Raw genomic sequence first — 17,359 nt, 5'->3', positions numbered from 1 at the left:
CCAGTGTGGGTCTTACATGACCCAAAGGAAAACTTTGTAAACCCTCATCATGAAAGAAATCCTAGGTGATGAAGCTGAGGTTTTTAAGTTGAGGCTCTTAAGAAGAGTGAGCGAAAAAGTACGTTAGCCAAGTTGTACAGGAAAAAATAATTCAGTTTTATAGACCAGCTGCAGGATGATAGACACTGGGATAGTTTCTTCAGAGATGGGTTGATTTTCTGGAGGGGAAGGCAGATACTTGAGATAAGGACATGTGGATTTAGAGGGGCATGAAGAGCAGCACAGAATAAGGAAAATTGAGGTGAAGCAGAGAGTAGGAGGTCGTACAGGCTGTTCAAAGGGCACCGAGTTAAAACTGTCCAGCGTTGGAAAGGAAGAGGTACATAGGTGGGGGCCCTGAAAGCCTGACTCGGGATTTGTAATCTCTCTAAGAGATGTCTGAACAAGAAAAGAACATAGGTAAGCAACCTTTGAAGAAAACCAGTGTGGCCGTAGTGGTCGCCTGAGTGGAGAGAAGGAGAGGCCAGAAGATGGTGTGACCAGTACCTGGTGAGGGCCAGCTCTGTGTCCAAATTCAGCAAGCACTGCGCTGTGGTCCTGACTTATTCTCATGCAGGACAGGCCCCTGAACATAGATGGGGGTGGCCTGAGCTCAGATACTAAGGCTGTTATACACGCTCGGCCTAACCCTTGGTCACCAGGTCCAAAATATTTCCTTCTCAGCTTGCTTCACTGTGAAGCTGAGTAACCTGAAAGATTTCCAGATCTGTTTCAGCTATTTTTTTTTTTTCCAATTAAGCTTCTGAATGGGAGGACAGGAAGTCAGCATGTGCCTTTGGACAGCCTCTTCCATCTACAGCTCCAGGCAGCAGATGATGCAGCCCGTATCATCTCCGAAGGATTCTGTATCTGTCAACTTGTACTTTTCTTTTTTTCCTCTTTTGGTTCATTTTTTGAAGTTATGCTTTGTTGTAGATCCCTTGTTTTCAGTTGGCTCTTCTTGGTGGTGGTGTGTCCTGGTTATTCGCATAGTATTCATTTTGAGAATTCCGGCTCTGTTATAGAGACAGTCAAGTGCAAACAAGCTTAAATCTTCAACTTTTTATTTGGGTATTGACTAAGTAACTGCACTATACACATTCTATTGGCCAGTGTCACTTCAAAGGGTCTTAACACCTATTAAAATCACATTAACTTTGAAATGCCAGTTCAGCTGGAGAAAAAGCACTCCAGGATCAGATGATATTATCAGCATCTAAATGAACCAGGCGGTACTGCAAGGAATTACAGATGACATTATTACCCACAAGACAAAATCAGAAGGCCGTAGGCCAACCCCTTGGGTTCTCGTAAAATCAGATGTAGCATTATTTATGGTCATTCTTTGTTTTCTGTCATTCACATAATTGGAAAAGTGAAATAGAGGTGACAGATCAGACTAAGGGTTTTAGATAGCGCAGAGTTTGATTGGCCATATTGAATGGCCGCTTTAAACAGTGCAGACAGCTGCTCCCACACAGGCTCCGCCAATTGCATTAGACTGTAACAGAGGCCCCACCTCAGTCCAGTGAGTGTGGTCAGAGTCACACAATGGGGAAAAAAAATATCAATAAGGCAAATCTCCAACTAAAGTACTCAAAGCTGAAATCTCAGCACAAGATATCTGAACAGCTCAGCCCAGAAGAGGTACATGCCAAAGGTATGACCTTCAGAACCCAGGAACCAAAGCATGTCAGCTTATTTCACAGATTTGTGTACAGGCTGAATTAATGTCTTCTGGAATACAAATCCATTTTCAAAGGTTTTCTGCCCCTGAAACTGTTCAGAAGAGTACGCCTTCGGCTTTCAAGGCAATCCTGAATGGCAGATATTCTGAGTACAGCTACCATTGCTCCTGCTCCTAGAGATGTTAAAACAGCAGACTCATTAAATTATGCTCACATTTTATGTCTGTTTCAGAGAAAACAGCCAAAGGCACCCTTCAGGCCTTTTTAAACCAGCATTCAGCAAACTGTAGGTTACAAACCATTTTAGATAGAACAGCAGGTTTCAGAGTTTATCACATTTAGTAAAAGTAAAAAAAGCTAACGCACGGTCATGAAATACACACTTTGTCCAGAGACATGTGTTGAACTAATGGATGTGGCTTCTCTCTCTCTCTCTTTCCTTCCTTCCTTCTCTCTCTTCCCTTTTTTTTTTTTAATATGTAATTTTGTGCATTTATTTTTGGCGATGCTAGGTCTTCATTGCTGCGCGGGCTTTTCTGCAGTTGCGGTGAGCCAGGGCTTCGCTGCAGTGCTCTTGCTTCTCTTGGGGTGGTTGCTGGGCTCTAGAGCCCGGTAGGCGTGTGCACGGGCTTAGTGGCTCCGTGGCACCTGGGATCCTTCCAGACCAGGGATCAAAGCCATGTCTCCTGCATTGGCAGGCAGATTCTTCACCACGGAGCCATCTGGGAAGCCCCCTGTTTTTCTTCCTTTTGTTCTTTCTCATTCTTCCTCCCCCCGGGAATGCCTCCAATTCTGAAAAATTGTGTGTACATCCTCCAGGAATCAGGTGTCTGTGAGTATGGGTCTGAATATTTAGTGACCTGTTGTTTTTTGCCTTGGTTTTTTGATCATGGTGAGCCTCTCCTGAGTACTTTGTGAATATAAAATATACCTGGTTCCTGATAGGTTTCATTGTGCATGATGAACATGCTGTGGACATCATCTGTACTTGCTGTGCAGCTCCTTTGTGCAGAAAAGTCTGCACACTCGTAAACTCAGTTACATCTGTCACATGTGAAAGGTTTTTCCTGATCCCCTCATGTCCCTTTGCCCTGCTCTTTGTCGCAGCTGTGCACTCCAAATGACTTCCTTTATTAGTTAGCACCAGTGGTTTCTTGGGATTTGAAGCATATGGTGTTGAAAAATTTGGCTTTTTTAACAATCTTTTATTAGGCTAATGGATAATGTTTCTATCCATGGCAAAGGTAATAGAAGAGGAGATTTGCTCCTCCCATGGCTGTTTTTATAAAGAAGGATCATGTAAGTAAAATTAGAGTTAAAAATTAGTGCATCAGAGCCAAATATGGGTAAGTCAGATATGACAGTTTTTAGGTTCTAGGGGGAGCCTGGTGGGCCGCCGTCTACGGGGTCACGCAGAGTCAGACACAACTGAAGCGACTTAGCAGCAGCAGCAGCAGCAGTGTCATTTCAGGGCTTCCCAGGTATCGCTGGTGATAAAGAACCTGCTTGCCAGGTCAGGAGACGTAAGAGATGTGGGTTCGATCCATGGGTCAGAAAGATCCCCTGGAGGAGAGCATGGCAACCCTTTCCAGTATTCTTGGCATGGAGAATCCCACAGACAGAGGACCCTGGTGGGCTACAATCCATGGGGTCACAAAGAGATACGACTGAGGCAACTTAGCACACACACACTGTCATTTCAGGGCTGAGGATAGTCACTTGGTAGTCTGTTATAAAACAAGGCTGTGAGGACCATAATATAAGCATATTGCAAATCATGGTGGAGATGATTCTTCTGTCTGGAATATTCCTGTTCATCTTTTTAAGACCCAGGTGAATTATGTCCCATCTAAACCTTCCTCTGTGTTCCTATCCATTTCTTCAGGCCTCTCTTCTCCTAATCACACTTGACTATTACCATGTTTTTTATGTTTTTCTCACCCATTTGACTGCAGCATATTCAAAAAGAGACACTTATTTCTGTAATCCCCATGCCTAGGTCAGATCTGGAATAAAATGGATGGTTGATGAATTAGTAAAGAATGAAATCCTTTTATTTTGTTTTCATCCTTCATACATCTGTTATGAATATGTTAGTATTCATTTCTGAAGTTGAGTTTGGGGAGGTGATGGTGGCCAGTGACTGGGGAGTGAGAAAAGGCTCTAGGCTTTTGGATGTTTGTAGTTTCTTGCTTTCAGCTGTTGTTCAGCATCTAAAAGCATGTCTAAAAATCTTGGTAACCTCCCTGTATATTTCCTTCTCTAGGAAGTCCAGCGCTGCACGGCTGATATGAACATCACTGCAGAACATTCCAATCATCCAGATAACAAGCACAAAAACAGATACATCAATATTTTAGCATGTGAGTAATAAACTTTAAACTATCTTCAACTGCAAGGAAATGAAATCTTCCTGCTGGGTATGAGCTGAAATGCAAGCAGTTGAAATCAGGATGCCAAGAGGACATTACACTTGCAAGTTAACCTCTCATTGGCCCGTCTTCTTCAACAATGTGTAAGAAGAAGTGGGGACATCCTCTGCCCCCTTAGTGTTTCATGAAGCTGCCAGATCTTTGTTGTCATAATCAGGCGATCAAAGGAAATGTTCTGAGCTTTACTGTTTTTACATGAAGTGATTTCATATCCAGTGTTGGGAACCAAAGTTTGTCACGTGGCTAGCCTAACATTGTTTTTAACCAGTGAAAGCCAAGCCTTTTAATGCAAATGGAAATACTGAGAGCTGAATTGAGGAAGCTGAATTTCAGAGCAGTCTTTCAAAGAGTAGGTAGTTGGTTTATTCTTGTCCTTGTGGCCTGTGTGTTTAGTCCTGTCCAAAACATTTCCAGGGCCATGAGTACCCTGGAAGTTTAGGAGCAAATAAATAAGAGTTCTTCTTACAGAGCCTCAAGGCTGCTAGGAGGACAGGCCACTTTTCACAGACACTGAGACTTGACTCACTGGCTGAAAATATTCACTTCGATATTAAGGGCAGGAGCACAGATGTTTATGGTTAACGTACATACAGTTTCATGTAATAGTGTTTAAAGTTACACACTGCTGTAGACAGATTTTTAATAATACTTTAATGAGATATAATTTATATAACATACAAAATTCACCCATTTTAAAGATAATTTGATTTTAAATTTAATTTGAGTGGTTTTTTATAGTCAAAGAGTTGTACAACCGTCACCACTGTCTAATTTTAGAATATCTTAATCACCTCAACATGAAACCCCTTATCCATGAGCAGTCACTTCTAATTCTTCCTGCTCCCAAGTCCCTAAAAACCACGTATTTACTTTCTTTCTCTGTGTATTTGCCTATTCTGAGTATTTCATCTAAATGGAATCATACTATACGTGCCCTTTGTGTCTGGATGCTTCTACTCAGCATGATGTTAAAAGGTACACGTGGCATTGTTTTTATGCCTGAATAATACTTCACAGTATAGATATACCATATTTTGTCTATTCATTTCTCATTTGGTGGACATTTGTTTCTACTTTCTGTCATTAATAATGCTGCTATGAACATTGGTGTATAAGGTTTTATATAGACATCTATTTTCAGTTCCCCGGGGGTATATCCTTAGGAATAGAATACCTAGGTCATATGGTAACTTTGTTTAATATTTTGAGGAACTGCCCAGCTGTTTACCAAAGTGGCTGCACCATTTTACATTCTCAGCAGCAATATATGCAGGTTCTAAGTTTTCACATCCTTGCCAACACTTGTTACTTTGTATTTTTTTTCTGATAATAGCCATCATAATGAGCCTAAAGTGGTGTCTCACTGTAGTTTCACTTTTGATCGGCATTTCCCAGTGATTAGTGATGTTGAACATTTTTTTCATGTGTCTATTGTCCACCTTCCTGTCCTTTTTAGAGAAATGTCTATTTAGACCCTTTGCTCATTTTTATATTTGTTTACTCATCTTTCTATTGTTGAATTCTGTATACATTATAGATACAAGTATCTTACATATATAATTTGCAAATACTTTCTTACATTCGCTGTGGCATCTCTTCACTTCCTTGATAATGTCCTTTGAGGTACCAACTTTTAAAACTTCGGTGAAACCTGTTTTTTTGTTTGTTTGTTTGCTGTGCTCTTGTTGTCATATGTAATGAACCAATGCCTAATCCAAGATCATAAATATATACCTGTTTTTTGGTTTTGTTTTTTTTTTTTGTCAGCATCTTCTGGTCTTAGCTCTTACATCTAGGTCTTTGACCCGTTTGCGTTAATTTTTGTATACAGTGTGAGGTAGGGGTCCAGCTTCATTCTTCTGTATGTTAATATCCAGTGGTCTCAGCACCACTTTTGATAAGTTTCTTCTTTCTCCCCGTAATGAATTGTCTTAAGCACTCCACAGAAAGCCAGCTAACCGTAAGTGTGAGGGTTTATTTCCACGCTTTCATTTCTTTTCCGCTGATCTGTGTGTCTGTCTTTATGTCAGTGCTACACTATCTTGATAACTGATTGACCAAGGCTTTGTAATAAGTTTTGAAATTAGAAACTGTGAATGCTTCAACTTTGGTCTTCTTTGTCAAGATTCTTTTGGCTATTTTGGATCCTTTGTTTCTCATATGAATTTCAGGATCTCCCTATTACTACAAAAAGTACAGCTGGAAGAGATTATGTTCACTCTGTAGACTGGTACGGGGAACGCTGCTATATTAACAGAATTAGGTCTGCCAATTTATGAAGATAGGGCATCTCTCCATTTATGTAGGTCATCTTTTATTTCTTTCAGCAATGTCTTATGATCTGTATAAGTATTAAGCTTTTGTTAAATATATTCCTAAGTATATTACTCTTTTGCATGGAATTGTTTACTTGGTGTTTTCAGACTATGAATAGAAATGTGATTGATTTTTGTATGCTGACCTTATATCTTACCAACTGGACTGAACTTATTTATTAGTTCTAACAGTTGTTTAACACTTATTTCTTATCTTTTTGGTCATAGCCGTTCTAACAGGTGTGAGATGCACATTTCCCTGAAGATTGGTAGTGGTTGAGCTCCTTTTCATGTGCCCATTGGCCATCATCTGATAAGGGGTTGATAACCAAAATATAAAAACAACTCATACAAATCAACAGCTAGCAAAACCAGCAATCAATTAAAACACAGGCAGAGGACCTAAATATATATGTTCCCAAAACAGATATAGATATATGATTTATAAGTACTTTCTCCCATTCAGTAAAGCTTCCTTTTTCTTTTGTTGATGCTTTCTTTTGCCATACAGAAGCTTTTTAGTTTGATGTGGTCCCACATGTTTATTTTTGCTTTTGTTGCTTTTGGTGTCAGAATGAAAAAGAGTCACTGCCAAGACCAATGTCAAGGAGCTTTCTTCTCTGTTTTCTCCCAGGAGTTTTATGATTTCAGGCCTTAAATTCAGTTTCAATACATTTTGACTTAATTTTCATGTATGTTGTAATATAGTAATCTAGTTTGATTCTTTTGCATATGACTGCCCATTTTTCCCAACCCCACTTATTGAAGACACTGTCCTTTCCCCATCATGTGTTCTTGGCTTGTATGTCACAAATAAATTGATTGTATATGTGTTTGTTTATTTCTGGACTCTCTAATCTGTTTCATTGATATATGTGTCTGTCTTTATGCAAGTACTTTTCAAATTATTATAGCTTTATAATATAATTTGAAACCAGGGGTGTGATGCCTCCAGCCTTGTCCTTCTTTCTCAAGATTGCTTTGGCTGTTTGAGTTCTTTTATGGTTCCATACACATTTTAGGATTGTTCTGTCTCTGTGGAAAGTAGCATTGGAATTTTGATAGGGATTGCACTGAATCTGTAGATTGATTTGGGTAATACGGACATGTTAACAATAGTAATTCTTCTAGTCCATCCATGAGCATAGCATATCTTTCCATTTATTCGTGTCTTCAGCTTCTTTTTCAGTGTTTTACAGTTTTCAACATACAGGTCTTTCACCTCTGTAGATAAGTTTATTCCTAGGTATTTTCTTCTTTTGGAGACAATAATAAATGGGACTCTTTTCTCAATTTATCCTTCTGATAATTCATTCTTAGTGTATAGAAATTCAGTAGGTTTCTGTATGTTGACTTTGTATGTTACAACTTTACTAAATTCATTTATTAGTTCTAACAGTTTGTTCATGGAGTCTTTCTCGGTTTTCTACATACAATGTCATGTCATCTGCAAATGGTGACAGTTTTACTTCTTGCTTTCAGTTTGGATGTTTTTCATTTCTTTTTCTTGCCTAAATGCTCTGGCTAGGACTTCCAGTACCGTGACAAATAAAAATGGCAAGAATAGACATCCTTGTCTTGTTCCCAGTCTTCGAGGGAAAACTTTCAGCTTTTCATCATTGAGTATGTTAGCTGTGGATTTGTCTTATATGACCTTAGGGTACAACCTCATGTCATCTGTGAGTGTAGTTTTACTTCTAGAAAAAGTTTTAAAAGAACTAAAAGTCATTTTTTAGTAAGAGTATTTGTTTCAGTTATCTGAGAGAAGGAGAAAAGGAGAACAAGGAAGAAGAGTCAAACTTTTCTCACCAGTCTTTGGATGGATTACTCGGGCAGCGTTTGTTGACCAACTCAGTCAAGGCTCACCTTCCTGAGACTGTGAGAAATTGTCCATCTACAGACCTCATTTCTGATCATAGAAGTCAGGCAGAGATATACACACATATATGCCTTACATATGTCCACATCACTCTCCACCATGGTAACCTCTACTTCTAGTGACCTCACTGCCTTAGCTAAAAGTATGTGGCAAAGAGGAAGTCAGAGCAACTCTGTGTGATATGCTCAAGGGTCATCATATTTTGCCAGAAAACCACCATTTCTGGTTGGATGTGTTTGTACTTTCACAAGTTTACTTGAAGTATAATGTTCACAAATTCAAATTAGGTGTTTGATTTTCACAGTTCAGAGAGTTAGGTTTTGGTACTATCTCGGCTACCTGGTCAGATTCTGGGCACATCACCCATCACTTTGGTCTTCCCCTAGCAGAGAATAGCATGGAAGTGTCATGGAACAAGTAGAATTAGTCCATGAATGTGCTGGATACACAATATAGGAAGAGCCTTTTCTCATGGAACCATCACAGCTTTCAAAGCAGACGTGTATGCCACCTCCAGTATTTATCTTTTTTAGCCCGTCTTTTACCTTTTTGATTGACTATGAAGGACGCAGCTTGAGTGTGTGTTCTTATTTGTCAGTCTGTGAAATAACAATATAATGCTACAAAGAGTTTGAATCCAGATGCCTTAAGAGAATATTTTCATGTGGGGCCCCTGTTTAGATTCAACAGGCAGCCCCTGTTTAGATTCACTGCGTCTGTGCGTTTCTCAGCACAAAAGCAGTTCAGAGTTCAAGAATGTGGAGGGCTTTCCAGAAGTGCATGATGTAGTCTGAGGTCAGTAATGTCCACGCTAATCCACTCATTGGACTTCCTTTCGAACTAGCCTTTTATGATCATGATTATAAATAGAAATGTAAATCAGCTTTTGCCCATTCTCTTTCTAGCTAGGGGGGAAAAAAAAGTATGACCTCAGCTTTCTTCTGTTTGTTACCTTATGAATACAAACTCCTTCTGTTGGACAACCAGAGGCACATATCAGCACTCACCGTTTGTTCATAGGCAAAGGTTAAGTGGGTCTTGAATCTGATCATGGACTTCAGATGCCTGCATTGAGATTACTCTGAGAAGCAAGCTTCCGTTCCCTCAGTTACTCAGGGTCTGTTGGGGTGGTGGGGAGTCCAGCTGAGTGGCATCTCCTAAAAATTGATGTTCTGGACTTGAGATAATAATCACCTTTTTATATCTGTATCAGTGGAGAGGGGATGGAACAGAGGTAATCAAAGATCTTGGAAACTTGTTTTAAAATGTAGGATAAGGGAATTTCAGAGGGTTGCATCTTGAATCGTTTTGCATGAACTAATAAGGACCACTGTTTGCATTTCTTGCATATCAGCACTCACAGCTCAGAGCATGTGGTGGAAGTGTCCCCGTGATATGGAGAGGGGTCCCAGTGCTGAAGCTTTGGTGTTTTAGTGGTTTGTCTGCCAGAAGCTTTTCCAGGGCCCTCTGGGAGATGCCACATTGCCTCTCTGCTTTGTTGTATGCTTCAGAATGCTGCTAGTTTTTGAATCATACATTTTGGTTTTGCTTTTTTTGCTTTCTTACCCTCTATAGATGATCACAGTAGAGTGAAGTTAAGACCTTTACCAGGAAAAGACTCTAAGCACAGCGACTACATTAACGCAAACTACGTCGATGTAAGTCAGAAATGTTTTCCTAAACTTGTTTCTGATAAATGAAGAGTGCTGCTGAGACGGTTGAATGTGTTTCCGTACTGCACAGAGCTTTCATGAAAAACACAGCCTACTCAGTATGGAAGGCGCTTGAATTATTAACCGGTCTGTGGCACTGCTTTCATCTCACTGTGTGCTGTGTCATCTTTGAAGGGTTACAACAAAGCGAAAGCCTACATCGCCACCCAGGGACCGTTAAAGTCCACGTTTGAAGATTTCTGGAGGATGATCTGGGAACAAAACACTGGAATCATTGTCATGATTACGAACCTTGTGGAAAAAGGAAGAGTAAGAACTTTTACTCGTGTACCTGCATTCAAAAAATTACTTATGGAGTGTCTGCTGTAGGGCAGAAACTTGATAAGGCCAGACGAGTTAGAGAAATGAGAAATGTCCACCATGCCAGGAAAGTGGTCACTTAGCAGAGTGGATTCAACATGATGATCAAGGTGAACAGGGTATCTCTAGGTGTTAATCTGTCTTTCTCAAATAGATTAACAATACATTTATAAAAGTCTTTTTAAAAAAGATGAATAAGGTATTAATTAGGAGGATGCTGCAAAATGCGTGGACATATTCTATAGTACAGATAACTTTTTAAAGAGCTAATGTTTGAGGTGAGATTTAAGCAATGAAAGAGAAGGCAGAAGAGTCACACAGATGTGGAAAGAGAAGGAAGGACATGCTAAGTACAGGGGGAAGAAAGACAAAAGCAGGGACAGTGGAAGAAACGCAGTATATAGTCGAGGAGCTACTAGTAGTTCAAATCCAGGGGAGTAAAGACTGCTTAAACATCTCGACCATCTCTAAGAGAATCTTTTTTTAAGATGGTGAGTCATACTTTAACTTTACTGGATTTTGAACTTACATTGCTGCTAAGTCACTTCAGTCGTGTCTGACTCTGTGCAACCCCATAGACGGCAGCCCACTAGGCTCCTCCGTCCCTGAGATTCTCCAGGCAAGAATACTAGAGTGGGTTGCCATTTCCTTCTGCAATGCATGAAAGTGAAAAGTAAAGTGAAGTCGCTCAGTCGTGTCTGACTCTTAGTGACCCCATGGACTGCAGCCCACCAGGCTCCTCCATCCAAGGGATTTTCCAGGCAAGAGTACTGGAGTGGGTTGCCATTGCCTTCTCTTTGAACTTACATTAGATATTAATTAATTAATGGAATGGAATAGAATAAGGTTCCAGGCTGTAGTCCCTTACTCAGAATCACTACTGCCTCACTTTGTGGAGTCAAAATTGGTGACCAGTTTTTAACACACAGGCTCTCACAGTTAGAAGAGACTTTCCTTTTTTCTCCCCTTCGTGTATTTAGCCGCATATGGTATGGCATATCGGATCTTCGTTCCCCAATGAGGGATCCTACTTGCACCCCTGCATTGCAGGTGCAGAGTGTTAACCACTGGTCCACCAGGGAAGTCCCGCAAGAGACTTCCTTTTACCTGTGAATGCAGGCCAACCTCCCAAGTGATAACTCAGACTTCCTTGGTAACATATCCTACCCACATTCCGTATGGGTCAAATATACAGGGCTTTTCTTAGACCCCCTTTAAAGTACATCATGAGATGCAGGATGGTCACAAATACTAGGCCCAGTCCTCAAATGATCTAGCCCACACGTGTCCCAAGATTAACCTCTGCAGGGGTTGCAGCTGCCTGCAAGGACTTCAGCCCATTCATTCCTGATTGAGTCAGCCACATGGTGAGAGTACCTGTGTTTCAACAGTGCTATTTGAAACCGCATTACCAACAGTGGCATTGTGGTATCGATTGTAGTTATAGTTTACAACTTTTTTTATTTATCTTTTTTTGCAGCGAAAATGTGATCAGTATTGGCCCACAGAGAACAGTGAGGAGTATGGAAACATTATTGTCACCCTGAAGAGCACAAAAGTACATGCCTGCTATACTGTTCGTCGTTTCTCAGTCAGAAATACAAAAGTGAAAAAGGTATTGAAGGGGTTGGGTGGGCTGCCAGGGCGTCTCTTTTTAAACTAGTATGAAAATCACTGTGCGACCAAGGCCAACTCTCATAACCAACTTGTTTTTTTTTTTTTTTTTTAAAGTATTTTTGAAACGTTTTTTCACAACTCTTTTGATTGACATCAGTGTATGGTGTGAAAGATATTGGCAAAGCACATAATAGAATTTAACTGGCCTGACTGAGTTCTTTAATCTCCTCATGAAAGAGGCTTCATTTGGAGTGGGGGGAGGGACAAAAGGTCCTCTGAGGTTTTGGTAGCCAGCAAATATGGCAGCATCTGTTTGGTAATTTAGCTTTTTAAATCTAATTTTCTGACAGCTTTAAAGCATTGTTTCCCAAAGTGTGTCCCAAGGAATACTAGCCCTGCAATATGCTTGCAAAACTCAAAGTGTGCAAAATGAGTGCTAAATGAGCCTGAATTCCCCCTTAAAAATTTACAAGGAAAACAAGTACCCAGAGTGCCAGGGTTAGGAAACCAATGTAACTCTGTCGTGTTTCCTAATGTGATTTAACAGTAAAGAACTCCTACCATCCTGAGAATCACCCTTGTGGAAATGGCACGTTCTGGTTTTCTCAGTTTCTCTTGTTGAAAATCCACTGTCCCATTGAGACTCACAGATCACTCGAGCAGTCCTAGGAACTCAGGACAGATGCTCATTAGGACAGTGTGGAGTGTTACTCACTCTCTGGAGGCTTAGGTAGGCAGCTGTTGGTAGCACTGGCTCCTCATTTATTTTTCTAGGCTTGGACATCTTTGGGAATGTGATAAAACTGTCTGCCTCTTGCCCCAGAAGAATTCACGTTTACTCAGGTTTTTGTACACCATTTCAGTGGCTCTGAAGCCCATTCATGGTCCAAGGTTAACAGTCCTTTCCATGTGTAGCTTTCTTCCCAAGAATGGCAGAAGTATTATATATAAAGATCAGTAGCACTGTCTTTATCTATGTTCTCTACACCAGATCTGTTACTTGGTTCAAGCTAACCAATAACCAGTTTATATTCATGAAGTATAACGTCCATTAGGCATGGAAACACCTCAGGTATTTAAATGTGGCCCACTTACTCTTATTTTAGAAATGGCTTAAGTCAGAGGAGGATGTCAAATAGGAATGTCTGGCGTTTTGCACAGTGACAGTAGGAACTGAAAATGAGGAAGGAAAAGGAGAGGTAACTGGAGAATTAAAAATCAAGGACATCCAAGCATTGGGCCAAGCACCCTACAGTGTTCAGTGTCAACAGATTAATGACCCTGAATCACCAAAAACATTTGTAAATTTTACAAGTATTGGTAATAATAGTCATAAAGAACACATCTCAGAAACTGATCTATTTGAAGAAGATTGTCAACCAAAGTGGTTGAAATGTAAAAAGTTCAGCCACTTACAGGAAGACAACTCTAAAAAATTCATTTTGAAAGGGACAGATAAATTGACTGTTGCCTTGGACTCTGGAGGTTCAGAAGGATCTTCCCCACACTTCCTGGAGGTTGCACAGCACACGCCCTGCAGCCCCTAAAGGATCAGCCTGGACAGTGGAGAAGGAATGGGAGTCCTGGCGCACAGTCAGAGGAGCTGGGGCAGGAAGTCAGGAAGTGGAAGTTGTTGTTTGTGTAGTTGCTAAGTAGTTGCTAAGTTATGTCTGACTCTTTTTTTCAACCCCATGGACTGCAGCCTGCCAGGCTCCTCTGTCCATGGGATTTCCCAGGCAAGGATACTGGAGCGGGTTGCCATTCCCTTCTCCAGGGGAGCTTCCTGACCCAGAGATAGAACCTCTTGTCTCCTGCACTGACAGGTGGATTCTTTACTGCTGAGCCATCAGGGAAGCACCTAGGAAATAGAAATCTTGTAGGCAAATTACTGAGCTCTTTGGATAGCAGATCCAGAAAAATGAAATATGAAACATTCACTCTTGGTGCAGAATGAAACCATATTCTCTTCTATGAAGTATCTGCGCCTTCTCATCTAGCTGGGTCATGTCCTCGTTTGTGGCCTGAGAGGACCTCAAAGAGGATATCAGCAGTTAGGGCGAATGAGAACAGAGGTTGGGATTCCTGCCGTCCTTACAGCATCTTCATCTAGAATGCCCACTGTTGGATTAAAGACATGCTTTCTTGCCTTTCTCTTAGGGGCAGAAGGGAAACCCCAAGGGGCGGCAGAATGAACGTGTAGTGATCCAGTACCATTACACGCAATGGCCCGACATGGGGGTTCCGGAGTACGCCCTCCCAGTGCTGACCTTCGTGAGGAGGTCCTCGGCAGCCCGCATGCCGGAGATGGGCCCTGTGCTGGTGCACTGCAGGTGAGGACCCACCCAGCTGGGGAGGGCAGGGGCTGCAGGCCTGCCGCTGCTTTGTTTGACAGCGAACTAGAGTCTTCCACCCCAAACTGGGACCACTGAGACTTGTGGAGTTACAGGAGGTCACTATAGTCCTCTAACATTAAGAAAGCAGCTGCTGCTTGTGAGGGTGAAACAGAATGAACTCTTAGAGGATGAGTCTCCAGTTTTTATAACACCATCTCATTATTGATAAAATCCAGTGTTATTTTGTAAGGCAATTATTGGTAGCTCCTAATATATAAAAACCTTAAATACAAGTTTAGAACTTCCCACACTAGAAACTTTGAGGTTTGTTTTTTTTTTTTTTTTTTGGTTTGGTTTTTATTTTTTTTATTTTTTAATTTTTTATTTATTTTTTAAAATTTTAAAATCTTTAATTCTTACATGCATTCCCAAACATGAACCCCCCTCCCACCTCCCTCCCCATAACATCTCTCTGGGTCATCCCCATGAACCAGCTCCAAGCATGCTGTATCCTGCATCAGACATAGACTGGCGATTCAATTCTTACATGATAGTATACATGTTAGAATGTCATTCTCCCAAATCATCCCACCCTCTCCCTCTCCCTCTGAGTCCAAAAGTCCATTATACACATCTGTGTCTCTTTCCCTGTCTTGCATACAGGGTCGTCATTGCCATCTTCCTAAATTCCATATATATGTGTTAGTATACTGTATTGGTGTTTTTCTTTCTGGCTTACTTCACTCTGTATAATCGGCTCCAGTTTCATCCATCTCATCAGAACTGATTCAAATGAATTCTTTTTAACTTTTATTGAAGTATAGTTGCTTTAGAGGGTTTGTTAGTTTTTGCTGTACAGCAAAGTAAATCAGTTATATGTATACATACATCCCTTGTTTTTTGGATTTCCTTTCCATTTAGGTCACCACAGAGCAGAGGAGCTTGTGAGTTTTTGAATATGGCTTTTCTCTAGGGTTTCTCCAAAAATTAGTATTTATTTTCTGGGTGAAAGGCTTTGAGCTTATAGGTACTATATAAAATACCTTTGTAAAGCATATAAAAAGCCTGTTTTCCCTTCTAAACTACCGTAAACAACCTTAGTAAATAGTAACATTAATGCTCCGTTGTGTTCAGCTCTGCGACCCCATACCCTCTGGGCTCCTCAAGCAAGAATACTAGAGTTGGGTTGCCATTTCCTTCTCCAGGGGAATCTCCCCGACCCAGGGATCGAACCCATGTCTCTTGTGTCTCCTGCATTGGCAGGCAGATTCTTTACACTGAGCCACCTGGAAATCAACCTCAGCTGGTTGTTTAAAAATGCCTTTACTGTATTTATTTATTTATTGAAGGATAATTGCTTTGCAGAATTTTGTTGTTTTCTGTGAAACCTCAACATGAGTCAGCCATAGGTATACATATATCCCCTCCCTTTTGAACTTCCCTCCCATCTCCCACCCGATCCCACCCCTCTAGGCTGATACAGAGCCCCTGTTCAAGTTTCCTGAGCCATACTGGATTGCTTGGCTTTGGCGTTCAGACAGATGTTGCTGCTCCTGTGATGTATCTTACACGGCTGCACAGCTTCCTTGGCTCTTGTTTGGGGCGGCTCCCCTAATAGGCGCCCACAGGGCAGCAGGAGTTGGAGCCTGTCTTCTGTTTGGAGTGCCTCGAGAACTCTCCATTTTTGCTAATCCATTTACAATCACTAAAATAGAAGAGAGTCTACCAGAGAGCTTGTGTATCAGCAGAGTTGTGTTAGACGGGAAACCTTCTAGGGGGGTGGGAGCAGAGATTCTGCCAAAAAGAAGTTTGTTGTTCAATATGGCAAAACTCGGGTCTCCCTGGGATGCTTTGTTTCTCTGAAATGACAGTTAGGATGTGGGATTAAAGAGGCTGGCTTTTCCAGGTGCACTCTTCCTAGTCCACCTCTGGATTATGAAAGAAAAGTATCCTTTTCAACAGGGACTTTTCCAATACTGAGCCCACCGGGCTCAAAGCAGAAAGGTGGGCAGAAAGCCCGTATGTTGAAAGGACGATGGGCTCCCCCATGATCGCTGCGGGAGCAGGAGAGCCAGGTGATGCCTCTGCGGGAGTAGTTCTGGTGTAGGCACGTGGCTGCCAGGAGGGATGCCTTGGGCTCCCTGGCATCATGGACTTAGATCCTTTTGCTTGAGCTACAAGGAAGGCCAAGAAAGCTCGTATGTAGCTTATATATATTTTATTTAAGTATACATAGTCTCTATTTTCATACAAGGAATGAAGTAGTCTTCCCTCCTCATCAAGACTCAAGAGGGAGGAAGGATCCTCTTGTCGTTTGTGGATGCTCTCCATTCATCATAACCTGCGCCAGGTCCCTCGAACAGCAGGGTTATTTCTCAGGGCCGTAGAGATGCGGAAGGTTTCTGCAGTTTGTGCCAGGGCCGAGCAGCAGGGGTGCTCGCTGAGCATCTGCCTTTCTTCCAGCGCTGGTGTGGGCAGGACAGGCACCTACATCGTCATTGACAGCATGCTGCAACAGATAAAAGACAAAAGCACAGTCAACGTCCTGGGATTCCTGAAGCATATCAGGACTCAGCGCAACTACCTCGTCCAGACTGAGGTGAGGAGAGACTGCGCGGCCCCCGTGGGGTCTCCGTGCGCTGGAACGGAAGGGTGACAGGGCTGGGAGGAAGCTACAGGGGTTTGGATTGGAAGGTGTCCTGACGAGGCTATCTGGTTGTTCCCCACTTTTGTGTGGATGTGGAATGGAGCTGGGACCCTGTACCTAGTGCTGTGTATTCGTTGATCTGGGAGTTAAACATTGTCTGGCCCGAGAGGATGGTTGTAAAGCCCTCCAGTGAACATGCGTTTCCCCACTGCGTGTTCGGAGCATGGTGTGGCGTACAGAGCCGACGTCAGTGCAGTCCCTGCCCTCAAGCCGCTTCTGGCACCTTAGGAAGTGAGTGCTGAGGGACTCACGGAGAGGTCCCTGCCAGGGGAAGAGCACCTTGAAGGTAGATTTCCTGCAGGAAACAGGTGGTATC

General features: G+C 41.8%; 1 protein-coding gene across 4 annotated transcripts in view; it reads left to right on the top strand.

Moving 5' to 3' along the window:
• Window positions 1–17,359, top strand: part of PTPRG (protein tyrosine phosphatase, receptor type G) — a 772,648-nt gene that overhangs the window by 727,320 nt on the left and 27,969 nt on the right. For all 4 annotated transcript variants that reach the window (XM_018066932.1, XM_018066935.1, XM_018066931.1 and 1 more), the window contains 6 exons: window positions 3,994–4,090; window positions 9,929–10,011; window positions 10,201–10,335; window positions 11,867–12,001; window positions 14,161–14,333; window positions 16,800–16,935. In XM_018066932.1, the coding sequence (XP_017922421.1) occupies window positions 3,994–4,090; window positions 9,929–10,011; window positions 10,201–10,335; window positions 11,867–12,001; window positions 14,161–14,333; window positions 16,800–16,935 (759 nt within the window). The remainder of the gene's footprint in view (window positions 1–3,993; window positions 4,091–9,928; window positions 10,012–10,200; window positions 10,336–11,866; window positions 12,002–14,160; window positions 14,334–16,799; window positions 16,936–17,359) is intronic.

The sequence above is a fragment of the Capra hircus genome, chromosome 22 (assembly GCF_001704415.2).
Source record: "Capra hircus breed San Clemente chromosome 22, ASM170441v1, whole genome shotgun sequence".
Classification (NCBI taxonomy): Eukaryota; Metazoa; Chordata; class Mammalia; order Artiodactyla; family Bovidae; genus Capra; species Capra hircus.
This window is presented reverse-complemented; position numbering and strand designations above follow the sequence as displayed.